Raw genomic sequence first — 15,379 nt, 5'->3', positions numbered from 1 at the left:
CTCGTACTTACAGAGGTTAATAGGAACTGGGCAAACTGGTCCCCTTTCCTGTTCTTCGGGAAAGCTTTGTAGGATGGGGAAAAATAGGGGTATTGGCATTTGAGAAGTTTGTGGTTTGAGAGATGCAGAAGGAGTAAGTAAATGGCAAAGAAGAATTCTCACATGAATTACATCTGATAGCTTCATCTAACCGTCTCTCAGTAAAATCCAATTTCCTCAATAGGGGGTATTTTAGAGGCATACATTTCTTGCTTATACTAATGTTATCACTGAATATTGATGTGTAAGGAGTTGGGCCACAGGTTGGTTTTCCAGGTAACTGAAGCTTACTTCTTTATGTACCAACAGTGATTTTAACAGAACCATTTCCCATAAAAATCTAAATAAAGCAAGCCGTGGAGAAGTCCACGAGAATGGAATGGTCTCTATCCTGCTTCTCTCTTTAGCTGTTGTCCCTAGTACACAGTAGGTACTTAATGTTTGCTGAGAGCTGCCAGAAGAATCCTTTATGCCATTAAAATTATACTCTGTTATAATACAATACGTGATACTTTCAAGGACTATGGAGATATGTGGACTTATTTGCTGCTGTACAATCTGTTGCCATGACGTTGATTCCGACTCAGGGCAGCCCCATGTGTTACAGAACAGAATTGCTCCATAGGCTTTTCTTGGCTGATATCTTGTTGTTGTTGTTGGTCTTGCAAAATTCTATCATGCGATCTCTAGTGCCCTTTCATTTTTTTTTTTATTGTACTTTAGATGAAGGTTTACAGAGCAAACTAGTTTCTCATTAAACAGTTAGTACATATATTTTTAAATATACTGTTTCATGACACTCGTTAACAACCTCACGACATTTCAACACTCTTCTCCACCTTGGGTTCCCTATTATCAGCTTTTCTGTCCCCTCCTGCTTTCTAGTCCTTGTCGGTGGGCTGCTGTGCCCCTTTAGTCCCGTTTTGCTTTATGGGCCTGTCTAATCTTTGCCTGAAGGGTGAACCTCAGGAGGGACTTCATTATTGAGCTAAAAGGGTGTCCGGGGGCCATACTCTTGGGGTTTCTCCAGTCTGTCAGGCCAGTAAGTCTGGTCTTTTTTTGTGAGTTAGAATTTTGTTCCACAGTTTTCTCCAGCTGTGTCCAGGGCCCTCTATTGTGACCCCTGTCAGAGCAGTCAGTGGGGTAGTCGGGTACCATCTTGGCTGAAATCTTTATGGAAGCAGATAGCCAGGCCTTTCTTCTGCAGTGCCACTGGGTGAGTCTGAACCACCAACTTTTCAGTTAGTAGACAAGCACAAACTGTTTCACCACCCAGAGACCTGCTCCTGCCCAACGTGGCCTTAAACTCCTTATGTTTTTTTAGTTTTTTCCCCTCTTCCTTCACTACTCACGAATTCTTCTTGCTGCTGTTAGTGTTCCTGCCTATGGCAGCCCAAACACTTAACCTGCTTGTAATTTGTTGCTTCGTATGTGATCCAAGTTGGGAAGAGAAACAACCAAACATATTACAGTCACGCCTAAGACAGGAACAAACAGGCCCCAAGTGTCTGGCCGAGGGGTCCCCAGTGACTAACGCAGGTTGGCTCCTACGTGCAGGTTTTGAGACATCTATTTTGATACCTTTTTGTTTAATCTGTGGGTTTGTGGTTAAGTTTCAGATAGTTAAGGATGTCAGGTTAATGATGTCCAGCAAGTCAGGTATGTTTCTGCTAAGGAAGGAATAAGAAACCTTCCATAAATCTCCCTACAGATCCAAAAAATATCTGCTAGACATTTTAAGTCATATACCAGCAAGCTCTCTCTAAGGTATATATTCTCTGTGAGGGCAATATCACCCCAACAGGGTAAAAATTGGTTCTTGTGGGGTGTGTAAAAAAAATGTTTATGTATAAAGCAAAGATCCACATACAGCACATAAACAGATATACAATATGCGTTTGGTAATAGAATTTTATGGTGGGGGCAATTAGGGGAAAAAATGTCTAAAAGACTTCTTGGGGCAATAATGAAAAATGGTTGAGAAACACTGCTCTAAGGAGTCATGGTAGAGGCAAACCTACGTTAAGGAAGCAAGAACCTCCAGCAAAAATGAACACTGAGTCAAGTGAAGAAGACTTGGGCTACTCTGCCCTTTTAAATTTTGCCTGTGGTAAAACATATGGGCAAACACATTTCCTTTTATCCTATTATCTGGGAATGGGTTTGATGCTTACAACATGTGACCACAATCTGTTTCAAGTCTTCATAAAAAGATGAAAAATGTTTTTAAAATTAAGATTACTTTGTTGAAAAACCAGAAAATTCTCATCTTAATGTCAGAATGTAGATGGCTTTGAACTTCAAAGCAACTTTTTTTCTTGTTATATATTGTAGAAGAAAGAACACAAACTCTCCGAGGCACAGGTCAGAGGGAAAGGGAGGATTCTGAATGTGCAAATGTGCAATAAAAAATTGCACATATTTGAGAAAAACCTCTTGCTTTTTATAGTCAACAGTCCATGAGTCCCAATGTAGTAAATAATCCATGTAACATCTGCAGGCCAAACATTAGAAGAATCCAGAATAGAAGGAGTAAAATACCTTCTTAAATTAGTTTAATCTCTACGAGAAAAACCATTAACCATTTTAGGCTATTTGAATGTCTACGCAGAGCAGTTCGACTCTGCGCACATGAGGTAGCCATGAGTTGGAATCAACTAGACAGCAACTAACAACAAAAACAACTACAAACTAATTTCTTAAATTATTTCTTCAGACTATGGTTGCCCTTCACTTTTACATTTAAACTTAAATCTCTTATACGTGTGTCTCAATTTTAATTTTTTTTTTCCTTAAGAACTAGACTGCTAGAAAAGGGAAGACTTCGAAGTTCCTCAGGGTATAAAGTTCAGGCTGGAGAAATCCAGATATTTTTCTAGGCTAAGGAAATAAAAACCAGATGTTTCTCACAGATGCCTCCAGGGTTTAAAAGCACATCTATGAAGCAAGACTAAGGCATCTCAACAGCATCCTATGACCTGACACAACCTAACAGATTCTAAATCATGCCATGAATGGACAGGTTAATTAACTACATTTTTAAGAACCTTATTTTAATTTGTGTAGGTTATTAGTATACTTTGAGTGTTACTGTACCATTTAGAAGCTACTTTGAATTGTCACAGAAATTTTCATACCATACCTCCTAGAAAATAGAATCATGGAAGACACAAAAGAGAGAATAGGCATTCGTGAAGCAGAAATGGGCTAGTTTCTTAAGGATCAAGATAAAAAAGGATTCGATTCAGTTATGAAATTTAAGAGCTTAGGAATCATTGTTTTGTTCCCTGGATTTTGTTCAGCCACATTCTGAAATATCAGAGATAGAATCTAATCTCTGAACACAGTACAATTAATTAATTTTATTTTTGTATAAATATACATTCAAGAACTAAAATTTGGTAAGAGGGTCCAAATCACTTCGGAAATTAAAAATTACACGATTCAAGCATCTAGCTAAATTAAAAAAAGGCAAGTTCAGCAGTGAAAGAAGGCAAGCGCTCACATTTTTCTGCTTGCTCCTTGTCCATGTTGGCCTCATCGACTGCTTGCTGTATTTCATCCAGCCAAAGAACTTTGGAAGCAGACTCAGGGTCCTGGAAACATTGTCATAGAGTAAAAGAAAGAAAGAAGGATGAATGATGATGAAACAGAATGAATAACTGCTTATCAAGAGCCATTTTATATTAGCTTCCACAAAGTTTTATTTAGCAGCTACCAAGCACTGTTACATACTGTAAAAGCTACTTATGAAAAAGACCCAATCTGACCACTTCTCACTTCTCCACTGCCACCTCTCAGACAGCTGGTCCCCTATCTGCTGTTGTTGCTTCCGAGTTTGCCTTCTATGACAGCGGTCTTCTACAGAGAACCAGACAATCTATAAAAGTGTATCTCATCAGTCAGTCCTCTGCTTACAATCCTCCAAAGGCTTTCCACTGCAGTTAGAATGAAGCACAGGCTCTCCTGCCATCAACTGTGAGGCTCTAATGATCTGGCTTTACATACCCCCGCCCCCTCTTCACCTCACACTCCTCTGACTAGTTTCTCTTATCTTTCAGGCCTCAACTCAATCGCCTCCTACTGCTCTAGTTAAATACGCCCTTCCTTCCCCCAGTCACTCTAACTGGTTCCCAAACTACGTGCCAAGGTGCCCCTCGGTGTCATGGGGTATGATAAATTTGACAGAAACACAGTGATACTTGACATTTATAGAACACAGAGACAAAAGCAAAGAAACAAAGCCACAGTGATTACCCTCAAGGAGTTAACAGTCTAGTAAAAGAGACAGATGTCGTCAAGAAATAATTGTTATACAATGTGATCCATGCCAATACTAGCTGTAGACATATCTAGAAACAGCTAAGAAGGGATTAATTTATGATAGGAGTGCTGAGTTGCAGGAGAAGCAAAGACCAATGGTAAGGCTGGCTTCCGAGAGGAGTGATAAGAGCAATTAAAATGTACTGAATTATCTTACAGTTCTGCCTTTGGGTTAACTCTGATGATCCTGCTACAAATGCGATGCTAATATATAATTTATTAAATGGAACTTCCAGCTAGCAGCTATGCTTTACAAAAACTTGTCCAAGACTGCAAGTAAATTTTGCTATCAGGAGGTAGAAATTAAATATTTTTAGGGAGGTTGAGACATTTCACTTAAAAAATGGGAATATTTGCTTATATGTAGGAGTGTCATGTCCCAAATCATAAAGCAAGATAGTGATGCGTGGGAGGTAGTGACTCTGGGGTTGGAGCCATAGTGTACTCTGGAAAACCAACTCTATCATTTAGGACTCAAGAGGGATGGGGGCAGGAAGGAGATATGACATTCTCCAGCTCCTCCAGCAGGCTTCTAACCCCACTTCCCTCAGAGGCTAATGTGTGAAAAGGGCTCTGAAAATGAGACAAAACAATTGTTGTTATTTCTTCTTGCAACATCCAGGCTGTCGGAGACCACTGGGGGAAGAGAGGCTTGGCCCTGCTTCCACAATCATTTCTAGCCAGAACTGCCACATGGGACCTATCAGCTGTTAGTAAGATGTTCCATTTAAGAATGGATGGGGAAAGTTCAAACAGGAAGTAAGATGGGAAGCCAAAGGCTAAAGGAGGAATGAATGGACGACAGAGGGGGGACTCTTTTATTTTGTGTTTCCAAGCCCAAAGACAACTCAATATTTCTCATTCTATTGTTCTAAAACTAAGCTCTATACAAGTTTATTTACGTCTGTCTTATTTTCTTGAAGGGTATTTACCCATCTTCCTTCATAACTTATCACTGCAGAAGAAGCACCAGCACAAACTATCCAGATGAGAAGAAAATGACAATTCCCCTTTAAAACATTGGTTTTACAAGCCAAGCTCAAGAGGGACTTTGTAAATCAAATGAATTTAGGTCAACAGTTTAAATTGTGACATGTTAAACTGAAGATATCAAAACAAGAAACAAAAAAAAAAACCCCTAACCCGCTGCCGGTGAGTCAATTTCAACTCATAGTGACCCTATAAGGCAGAGTAGAACTGCCTCACAGGATTTCCAAGGAGCGGCTGGTGGATTCGAACTGTTGATATTTTGGTTAGCAGCTAAGTTCTTAACCACTGCGCCACCAGGGCTCCAAACTGAAGGTCGAGTTAAATAGAAAACCAAGAGTGAAAACTGAATTTTATCAAAGTAAGATCTCCTTTTCAAATTGCATTACCAGAAACTGAAAATAATTTTATTTTTATGGATGGCCACACCTCTATATCCAGCTAAACAACCAGGTTCCACATGCGAATTATAGATGGATCAAATGGACAAAAACTAGGCCATGTGTGAATCAAATAATAAATTCCTGAATTTAGATGATTCCTAGAAAAGTTTCAACTAAGGAAAATGTACTCAATGTTTTGTTTTTTTCTTTTGTTATAATTTCTTCAATAGAGCATTGTTTCTCAGTTTGTGTTAGCATACATTATGTAGTTGAAGTATTAAATGCTGACCTCGGATTATAAACATCTTGGTTTGATGAGATTTAATTTAAAGTTCACACAGATCAATTTCCTAGCTCTATGACTCAGCCTTTAAGGCTCACGTGGAATTTGCATTTTCTGGCTCTGGCAGCATTTTATAAGCAACAGGCTGTTGGGTTCTCTAGCTTAAAATTTAATCTTAAATGTCACTAGCTATAGGAAAACCTATTATAACACAGTTTTCTTTTTGAGTGACCTAGAACATAAGTATGCATAGAAGCTTATTGGAGACTCACGGAATAAAGGGAGTCCTCTGTACTTCAGTGTTGTTTTATGATTTTAGTTTCATCAAATAGTGTTGCTTGGGGCCCCTCGGTTACCTGGCCCTACGGAACAAGAGGCTCAGAACACACTGAGCAGTGGCAAACAAACAAACAAATAAAACAAAGCCCTCCCCAAACAAAACAAAAAAACTTCACAAAATCAAGTTCTGGTCAAGCACTGATGACAAATTCAGGCCAATGTGACATCAATGGAGAATTTTCAAAGTCACCAAGCGCCCAATTACTTTTAACGTCTTACAAATGTTTGTCTTCCACTATTGGCTTAATTTATAATTATGTAATGAGCTCAAGATTTATTGTCTGAAATAGCTGGGAGGATAAAAGAAAGGATAATTTCTGACAGCTCAATTAAGAAGTAGAAGCTGGGCTTTAAAAATGGGTAAAAATGAGAGATGGGGCAGATTCAAAACCGTTAGCATCGATTTTCAGCTACCTTCTGGAAAGGACTGTGTACGTTCTGCTTTCTTTAAATGCACATAACTACGCTGCATGGGAATTACAGCCTATTCAAGAGGATTATTAGGGATGAGTAAGAGTTAAAAGACTTTCTTGAGGATCATGTAGCGTGCTCCTGTTGGCCAGAAGCTCAGCCTGAGTCACGGCATACTGAAAATCAGTGATGTCACGCCCTTTCCCTGCAGAAGACAAGGCGAGTTTCCTGCCTGCAGAGCACAGGAGAGCAAACTTCTACTGAGATGACAAATTTCCATTTGCTGCTAGCACACGGAACTGATGCGCACCCGTGCTTCCAGCTGTGTTCCGTAAGTTTTTACATCTGATAACGTTTGAGAACTCGGACTCAGGTCATCAAAATGAAGGCTCTCATCTTTGCAGCTGCTGGACTACTGCTTCTGCCGCCCACTCTCTGTCAAAGCGGTAAGCCCCTTCCTTACGGGGTAGCATGGGAGTCTTGGTTTGTCACACGCTGACTCAAGTGAACCTGATTTTCTTTACATTTCACACAAACTGCAAACTGAAAAGGCAGAGCTTGATTTGAATTATTAAACAGTGAAGTCACGGAAGTATCTAGAGCTTGTTCACTCTACTCAGACCTTGTCACTAAGTGTTCTCTGCTGATATTTTAAAATTTATGCCATATGTGAGATTTTAAATATCTACAATTAAGTCAAAAGTCAATGTTCTTTGCGAGAAGTTTTTGGATTTTTAACAGTTTCCTCTGATTCAGCCAAGATAGTACTTTTTCAAGGGATAAAAAGAAAAGTCCTATGTTTACACCTTCTGGTATAAACAAAAAGGGTGTGTGTGTGTGTAGGAATACTGCTAGACAGAGTAAAATATCTGCTTTCAAATGCCAGTGATGCTATGATGCTAAGAATAAATTAGCGTTTCTTAAATGAAATACCTTTTTGACTTTCAGGGGTAGGAGCAAGTTCTCTCATCCTCATATATGAACTTTTAGGTTTAGAAATAAGATCTCCCAAAGGCTATTTTTCAACTGTTCATAAATCTCCTATTTCACCTATCACAACGTTAGCCTGTAACCTGCTTGCTCCAAAATTAGCAAATCTGTGATTGATCTGTATCCATAACCTTCTACCATTAGGTCATCTCCAGTCAACATTGTTAGGAGTTGGAAGTGGGTAGTGAGGGAAGACCACAACAAGAAAATCACCACCACCACCACTCTAGTAAGGGAACATTGCTGCAATTGATAGACGGCATCCCAGAGGTTACCGGAAAGCTCTAAGAGGATGGGAGGCTAGCAGCAGCACACGTGGAGTCTAAGAATAGGATAAGTAAGTGCTTTTTCTGGGCATGGATGAGCCAAACTTGGAGCAGCAAAATTGGAAAAGAACAGAGTTTTGTGGAGGTGGTTCCTTCAGGATGCTAGTGGGCTTTGGTGAAATTGAAAAGAAGGGAACTTAAAAGGGGCAAAGTAAGTAAATACAAGTAAATGTGCCTTCTTCAACTGGGGTGGGGGGAAAATGTGAAGCATTGAAGGAAGGAATCATTACCTAGTAGCTGAATTTTAGATTAGTACTCTCTCCTTTTCTCAGAAAAACATTTCAGACACATTACGTCAAATTGAAACCTGCATAAAGAATTCAAATAACTTTTTTTTTAAAAATAAAATTTAACAATGAGTGCTATTTTCAGGAAAACGGGGCTCTAAGGAACAAAAGATTTATTTAAGCTGAACTAGATCTGGAATTCTGGCAGAAAATGGAATCCAGTCAGCTTTTCACAAACACAGTGACTGTTTAGGATATGCTTTTATGTATGTCTTGCTCAATCACAGGAATTTCTGAAAACTAACAAACACTTGGTTTCAGTAGCTCTCTTATCAAACCCTGAAGGGAAATTACTTGTACAGCATGTTCTTAATCCATTATTTTCCAGCTTCATGTCCATCTTTAAAAGCACTCTCTGTGGGTGATGTTGGTGCAAGAATGTTTCCAAAATACAAAAATGAATGGAGGGATTTCTGTGGCTGAACAGAAGTCTTACACAAGATGCCTTCAAAGGCTGCACAGAAGAATGCCACCTTCCACATTTTTCTTCCCTCTTCTTTAATCGTGCTACCTTTCCTTAGGTGACACTGATGGATGGATCACCCACATGTGCTCACTTGTTGGGGCAACACTCCATCTCTATTTTACATCTGAATTCAGTTGTGTAATCTCAGGGTTGTGAGAAAGGCTTCAATTTCACCCTGAAGCTAACTCCTAGAGATTAAAGCAGGAAGAGAAACTAATCTGTATGAGAGAAACAGGTAACCACAAATATTCAACAAGTAGGAATTGAGAGGTCATGTGAAAAGACTTAACTGGCAGAACACTGACAACTTTAATTAATAAGTACAAGGTTATACTTGGGATCAAAGTCCATCCTAAGGTAACATTAGAAATTTGGGAGAACCTATTTTCTATACGGGGTCTCCGGGGTGGTGCAAATGGCTGCTGTGCTTGGTTAACCGAAAGTCCACTCAGAGGCACCTTGGAAGGAAGGCGTGGTGGTCTACTTCTGAAAAATCAGCCATTAAAAGCCCTATGGAGCACAGTTCTACTCTGACACACATGGGGGTCGCCATGAATCAGAACTGACACACCAGTAACGGGAATTTCCTATACATGTCAAAGATTAATTACTGGAAAAATTGTATAGTGATAAACAGGTTTGACCATTCAAGCTTGTTTAATTGCCTTTTCAGAAATTAGGATTATTAATATCTACATGCAATGTAATGCCAAATACTTAAGTATGTGGTTGATGTGTTTCTATGCTTTTAAAATTCATTCCTATCTTCTAAGAAAACCCTGGTGACGTAGTGGTTAAGTGCTACGGCTGCTAACCAAAGAGTTGGCAGTTCAAATCTGCCAGGTGCTCCTTGGAAACTCTGTGGGGCAGTTCTACTCTGTCCTATAGGGTTGCTATGAGTCGGAATTGACTCGACGGCACTGGGCTTTTTTTTTTTTTTTAATCTTCTAAGGCACCATGTTGATTTCACCTTCTGATATTTCTTTGTCACCTTTCCCCTTAAAATCAGGCATTTTCCCTAAAGTTTACCTTTAGATTCTTTCTTCTCACATCTCCCCCTAGACCATCACAACTACTTCTACTAAATCAAACTACAACTTCTATGCAGACTAATAAACTCATACCTCTAATTTGGGCTCCTGGAATTTTGGACTCTACACTTAGTCTTTCAACCCTGCTGGACAATTCAATACACTGCTACACCACCCACAATTCAAACCTGAGATTTAACTCCTCCACAGTCTTGCTCCCTTGTCCCCCCACCTCAGTTAATGGCATCCTCCTCCTCCAAGTCATCTGGAGTAGAAATCATGAGTCTCTTTTGCCTCCTGCCTCTCCCTCACTGCCCCCCACGGTCCATCAGATGACAAGTCCCTTTGAGCCTCCACCAACGAGTCGCTTGTGTTCATCCCCTCCTTTCTACCACCACTGCTTTCCTTTAGTAACTCATCATCTTTAGTTTGGACAATTACAGTAGCCTCTAAATCAGGCCCCCTTGCCTCTAGCCTTACTGTTCTTTACACTGTCACCCAAAGTCATCTTAAACACAAGTCAAATCATGAGTGTATTAGTTTCCTATTGTTGCTACAACAAATTACCATAAACTTAGTGGCTTAAAGCAATACTGGTTTATTATCTTACAATTCTGGAGGTCAGAAGTCCTAAAATCAAGGTATTGGCAGGGCTGTGTTACTTCTGGAAGCTCTAGAGAAGAATCTGTTTTCTTGACTTTTTCAGCTTCCTTTGCTCATAGTCCCTTCTTACACCTTCAAAGCCTGCAGTGTAACATCTTCAAATCTCTCTGACTTTGACTTTCCTGGCTCCTTCTTATCAGGACCCCTGTGATTACCCTAGGACCATAATCCAGATAATCCAAGACAATCTCCCATAAGACAATGCATTATGAACCTGTATGCTAGCTTGAAAGTTACTTAAAGATAGGGATGGAATTTATCAAAACTTTATACCACTGGTACGTAAGTATGCAATGAACATTTGCTGAATCAAATTATCTGACATTCCCAAATCTCATGTCAACTCACCCTATGTCTTTGCCCATACATCACCTACCAGAATATTATTAATCTATTAAATTTCATCTTCATGGCCCTTGCTCACTTTTGCTCAAGTTCATCTTTTCCTTGGGACACTCTGCTCAATTACTTGAATCTGTTAACTACTGCCTGAATTCCTACAGAGTTCGTCATCAGTATGATATTGGTCTATAACGGTCTGGTGCGCTATTTTTGTCTTCCCCATCATATTATAAACTCCTTACTTGCAAGGACTAATCATCTAGTTTTTAACAGCTCCTGCACGGTTAGCATGGTGTTAGGCTATATATACTGTTCATTGTCTGACCTATAAAACTTTTTTAAAAATAAAAATGACCCTAAATTCTAGATCTACAGAAATTATGTCGGATAAGATACTTGGTTTTATTTTCTCCTGAACTGTAGGCACAGTTCTGCAGGAAATCACATGCTAATACCTGTTTCAATTACAGGCATGGAAAATGACGCAGACAACTTGGCAGAGCCAACTTTACCTATTAAGACCTTTCGCGGCATTCCCGAAAATTCTTTTGAAGAGTTTCCTTTTTCTGCCATAGAAGGCTGGACAGGAGCCACTGTACCTATAAAAACTAAGTGTCCTGAAGAAAGTGTTTCAAATCTCCACGTGAATAATGTTACCATGGGGTACCTGAGCAGCTCCTTAAGCACCAAAGTGATACCCACCATCTATACCCTGGTGTTCATGGTTGGTGTGCCAGCCAATGCAGTGACCCTATGGATGCTCATCTTCAGGACCAGATCCATCAGTATGGCCATCTTCTACACCAACCTGGCCATTGCGGATTTTCTTTTTTGTATCACACTGCCCTTTAAGATAGCTTACCATCTCAACGGGAACAACTGGGTGTTTGGAGAGGTCATGTGCCGGGCCACCATTATCATCTTCTATGGCAACATGTACTGCTCTATTCTGCTGCTCGCCTGTATCAGCATTAGCCGCTACCTGGCTATTGTCCACCCTTTCACTTACCGGGGGCTACCCAAGCGCACCTATACCTTACTAACATGTGGATTGGTGTGGGCAACTGTTTTCTTATACATGCTGCCATTTTTCATCCTTAAGCAGGAGTACTATCTTGTCCGGCCGGATATCACCACCTGCCACGATGTCCACAATATATGCGAGTCTTCATCTCCCTTCCAAATCTACTACTTCACTTTCTTGGCATTCTTTGGATTCTTCATTCCATTTGTGGTCATCATTTTCTGCTATGCAGCCATCATTAGGACGCTGAATGCGTATGATCACAGGTGGTTACGGTCAGTGAAGGCAAGTCTCCTCATCCTTGTGATTTTTACCATTTGCTTTGCTCCAAGCAATATTATACTCATTATTCACCATGCTAACTACTACTACAACACCACTGATGGCTTATACTTTATCTATCTCATAGCTTTGTGCCTGGGTAGCCTGAATAGCTGCCTAGATCCATTCCTGTATTTTCTCATGTCAAAAATCACAGATCACTCCACTGCTTACCTTACAGTCCTGAAATCATCTTAGAGAACAAGGAAAGCCATGTGTGAAAACATACATTCTTGGGATCACATACGTGTAGTGCAAGGAGCTCTATCCCATACTTACATGTAAGTATTCCTAAGAAAAAGTGCTTCCATATTAAACATCACAACAAAAGCACTAGATTTGTTTTCTTTTTTAAAATACTTTATCAGTATTTTAAGACTACAACTCAGTAGAAAAGACTTCACCACACCCTTCGTGACAACTTACACATTTTCATTTGTCTTCTGGTACTTTAAATCCTTACATCTCCAAATGAAATTCTCTTCTACCTTTTTTCTCCTCCCTTTTTACTTCTGTGAGTGGCATCGCCATCACTGAAATTTAGCATCATGTTTTATTCTTCTGCCTCCTTTGACTCTCATAGTGGTGGTTGATTCTATCTTTGCAACTTCTTCTACCTTTGTAATGTCCCTCACTAGGATCCTTTATCCCAGTCCCACCTTTGCCTTCTAACCATTTTCCTCACTGCCACGCTACCTGCCATTTCACAGGTAACTGCCAGACTAATCTTCCTCAAGTATCAATTTGAATACAGCACTCAAAAATGCCATCTCCAAATCTCTCATTGACTCTATACTGCTTCTGAAATAAATTATAAATTTTTAATCTGACCTTCAGGGCTAACTTTATTATCCTATTTCCTGTTAAGCCTTGCATATGATGTAGGCAAAGGCTAAACTTCTTGCTTTGCTGGGATCTAGATTTCTCCTCTCATTGCCCCTGCCCCTGACTAGAAAGCTAATTCTATCACCTTTGCCCCAATGCTGTCCAACTCCTGAAGTCCTCAAAGGACCATTTTTCTCCGATTCTCAAGCTAGGAGCACCATTTTTCTCATCTGAACTTCTAAAGCACTTTCTTGTACTTTTACGACAGCACTTTTAAATAGCTCATTTACAAACGAATCATAATTCCATAAACACACATTAAACACTATGTGTAAAGTGGAGAAGGTGCTTATCCTCTCCCTTCTTTGAGCTCTGTGGCAACCCCATGTTTGAGTCTTCTCAGCCTCCGTGGGTCCCCACCCCAGGCTTTGCACATCATGCTGCTGAAAGCATGAATGAGCTCGAGCATCCTAACGGCTTGAAAGCCCATCAGAGTCATACTGAAAGGGCAAGGTGGTCAGTAGGGCATGGGACAACATCACTTCTGGTTGGACATGTAAAAAAACGTAAGGAAGATAAAATAAAAATATACTCATAGGCTCATTTCAAATGTTAAAATAACCCCTCCATTATTCCTTGCATATATATAATTCCTAACAGGGAAAACTATATTTTGTTGTAAATGTCCAGTATATTCCTGTAAGTAAATAATTATTTCCCTTCACTGAGGAACTGGACAGAAGGTAGGGTATCGGCGGTTAAGGGTGGGGCGGTATCAGGGAATACAAGCGAGGTTGAGGAGATCTTTAAGCATGAAGGATTGTGGAGGTGCATTTACTTTTACAGTGGGAATGTGCACTGATCATATACTCTGTAATAACCATAAAAATAATATTAAAAAAAAACCCCTATTTAAATGCATATTTGTGAATGGGCAGAGTTTTCTTAGTTCCTTCATATCTACCTCACTGGACTTAGGCAAAAAAGTCGTATATGAAGACCCTTTACACTCTGTGTGTGGTCATGTGAAAAATGAAAATCAGGTAAACACTAAAGCAAGCAAGAAAAATCTAAAATAAGTTTAAGATCACTGGAAAGGACTGGCTTTTGCAAACAAAAAACTTATCAACTGTAACACAATTTTACCTAGGGGAAAAATACAGCAATATTTGTATATTAAAAACACAATTTTTAAGGCATAAACATATAAGTAAGTCAAACAGAATATTTTGGTGGGATATAAATCATATGCTCTCAAGAAAAGCCTTCAAATTTAAAATAGCTCCCAAGAGAATGTCTCAAGCGAATAGACACAGAAAGTGTGTTCTACTCAGCCAGCATCGCTATCTGACATCCTCTCTGCAAGAGATAAGAGGAATCAAGTATAATGCAAGGTTATCCTCAAAATACTGTTAAAGAGGACCAAGGATCCACAACTACGCCACTGTCCTCAACCTTTGGTAAAAACGAGCATGCACTCTCTGAGGACGCCACTCAGTGACCTTTCATGGCTGTGTACCTTGATTCAAGTTTTACTCTCTACTGACAATAACAGTGATGTAATTAATTTTCTTCTATTGTTTGCCAAGGCTAGACCCTGAAAGCAAGGCACAAAAATACAACCATAAGAAACACGACCGCAAATTTCCAGGTTCTGAAATAGCAGAGATTAAAGAACAAAAACAAAGATGCTGCCAAACAAACAGATTTTTCCTGGGAAAAAGAACGGGTTGAGAAAGAAAGCTTCAAAAGGAACGTACTGGAAAGGAAACCTTTGCTTAAATATAGCAAATGAACCAAATCTAATTAGAATCACAGTAGTTGAAATCTGTTGGCAAATTGCCAATATCGTCTAAGCCCCTAATTTTATAGACCAAAAGTGGCTAAATGAGTGTGTATCCCATTTTTATGCACACGGAAATGTAAACATGCTTTCTGCATTTAACAATATGCATACTAAAGATCGAAAGATCGTTCAGTATAGATCCACTCATCCTTTTTAGTGTATATCACAGTATGGATACATTAGAACTTATTTAACTAAAAAAAAAAAAACTAGTCCCCTATTAATGGGCATTTAGGTTGCTTCTGGTCTTTTGCTTATAACAATGCTGCAATAAACATCCTTTTCATTTGCCTTAATGTACAAAGATATGTTTTTGAATCAGACAGACCTGGGCTATGATTAGTTTTTTGATGGCTTTGGAGAAGTTGATTACCTTGGTTTCATTGCCTGTAAGGTGGTGACAATGATACTTACTTCACAGGGCTGTTAAGGTTAAATGAGATCATATATATAAAATGTCTATCATGTCTGGCAAAGAGTAGGTGCTCAATAA

General features: G+C 39.5%; 2 protein-coding genes across 7 annotated transcripts in view; one reads left to right on the top strand and one right to left on the bottom strand.

The window, feature by feature from the left end:
- IQGAP2 (IQ motif containing GTPase activating protein 2) overlaps positions 1-15,379 on the bottom strand; it is a 328,352-nt gene that overhangs the window by 79,711 nt on the left and 233,262 nt on the right. For all 6 annotated transcript variants that reach the window (XM_064273341.1, XM_023545568.2, XM_023545570.2 and 3 more), the window contains one exon: positions 3,545-3,635. In XM_064273341.1, coding sequence (XP_064129411.1) covers positions 3,545-3,635 — 91 coding nt within the window. The remainder of the gene's footprint in view (positions 1-3,544; positions 3,636-15,379) is intronic.
- On the top strand, positions 6,633-13,782 carry F2RL2 (coagulation factor II thrombin receptor like 2). The gene is made up of 2 exons (XM_010588222.3): positions 6,633-7,211; positions 11,341-13,782. Exons 1-2 carry the CDS (start codon positions 7,148-7,150, stop codon positions 12,411-12,413), a joined length of 1,137 nt encoding a protein of 378 aa, XP_010586524.1. The 5' UTR covers positions 6,633-7,147; the 3' UTR covers positions 12,414-13,782.

This window comes from Loxodonta africana, chromosome 2, assembly GCF_030014295.1.
Source record: "Loxodonta africana isolate mLoxAfr1 chromosome 2, mLoxAfr1.hap2, whole genome shotgun sequence".
NCBI lineage: Eukaryota > Metazoa > Chordata > Mammalia > Proboscidea > Elephantidae > Loxodonta > Loxodonta africana.
The sequence above is the reverse complement of the archived record's forward strand: the minus strand, read 5'-3'. Positions and strand labels throughout refer to the sequence as shown.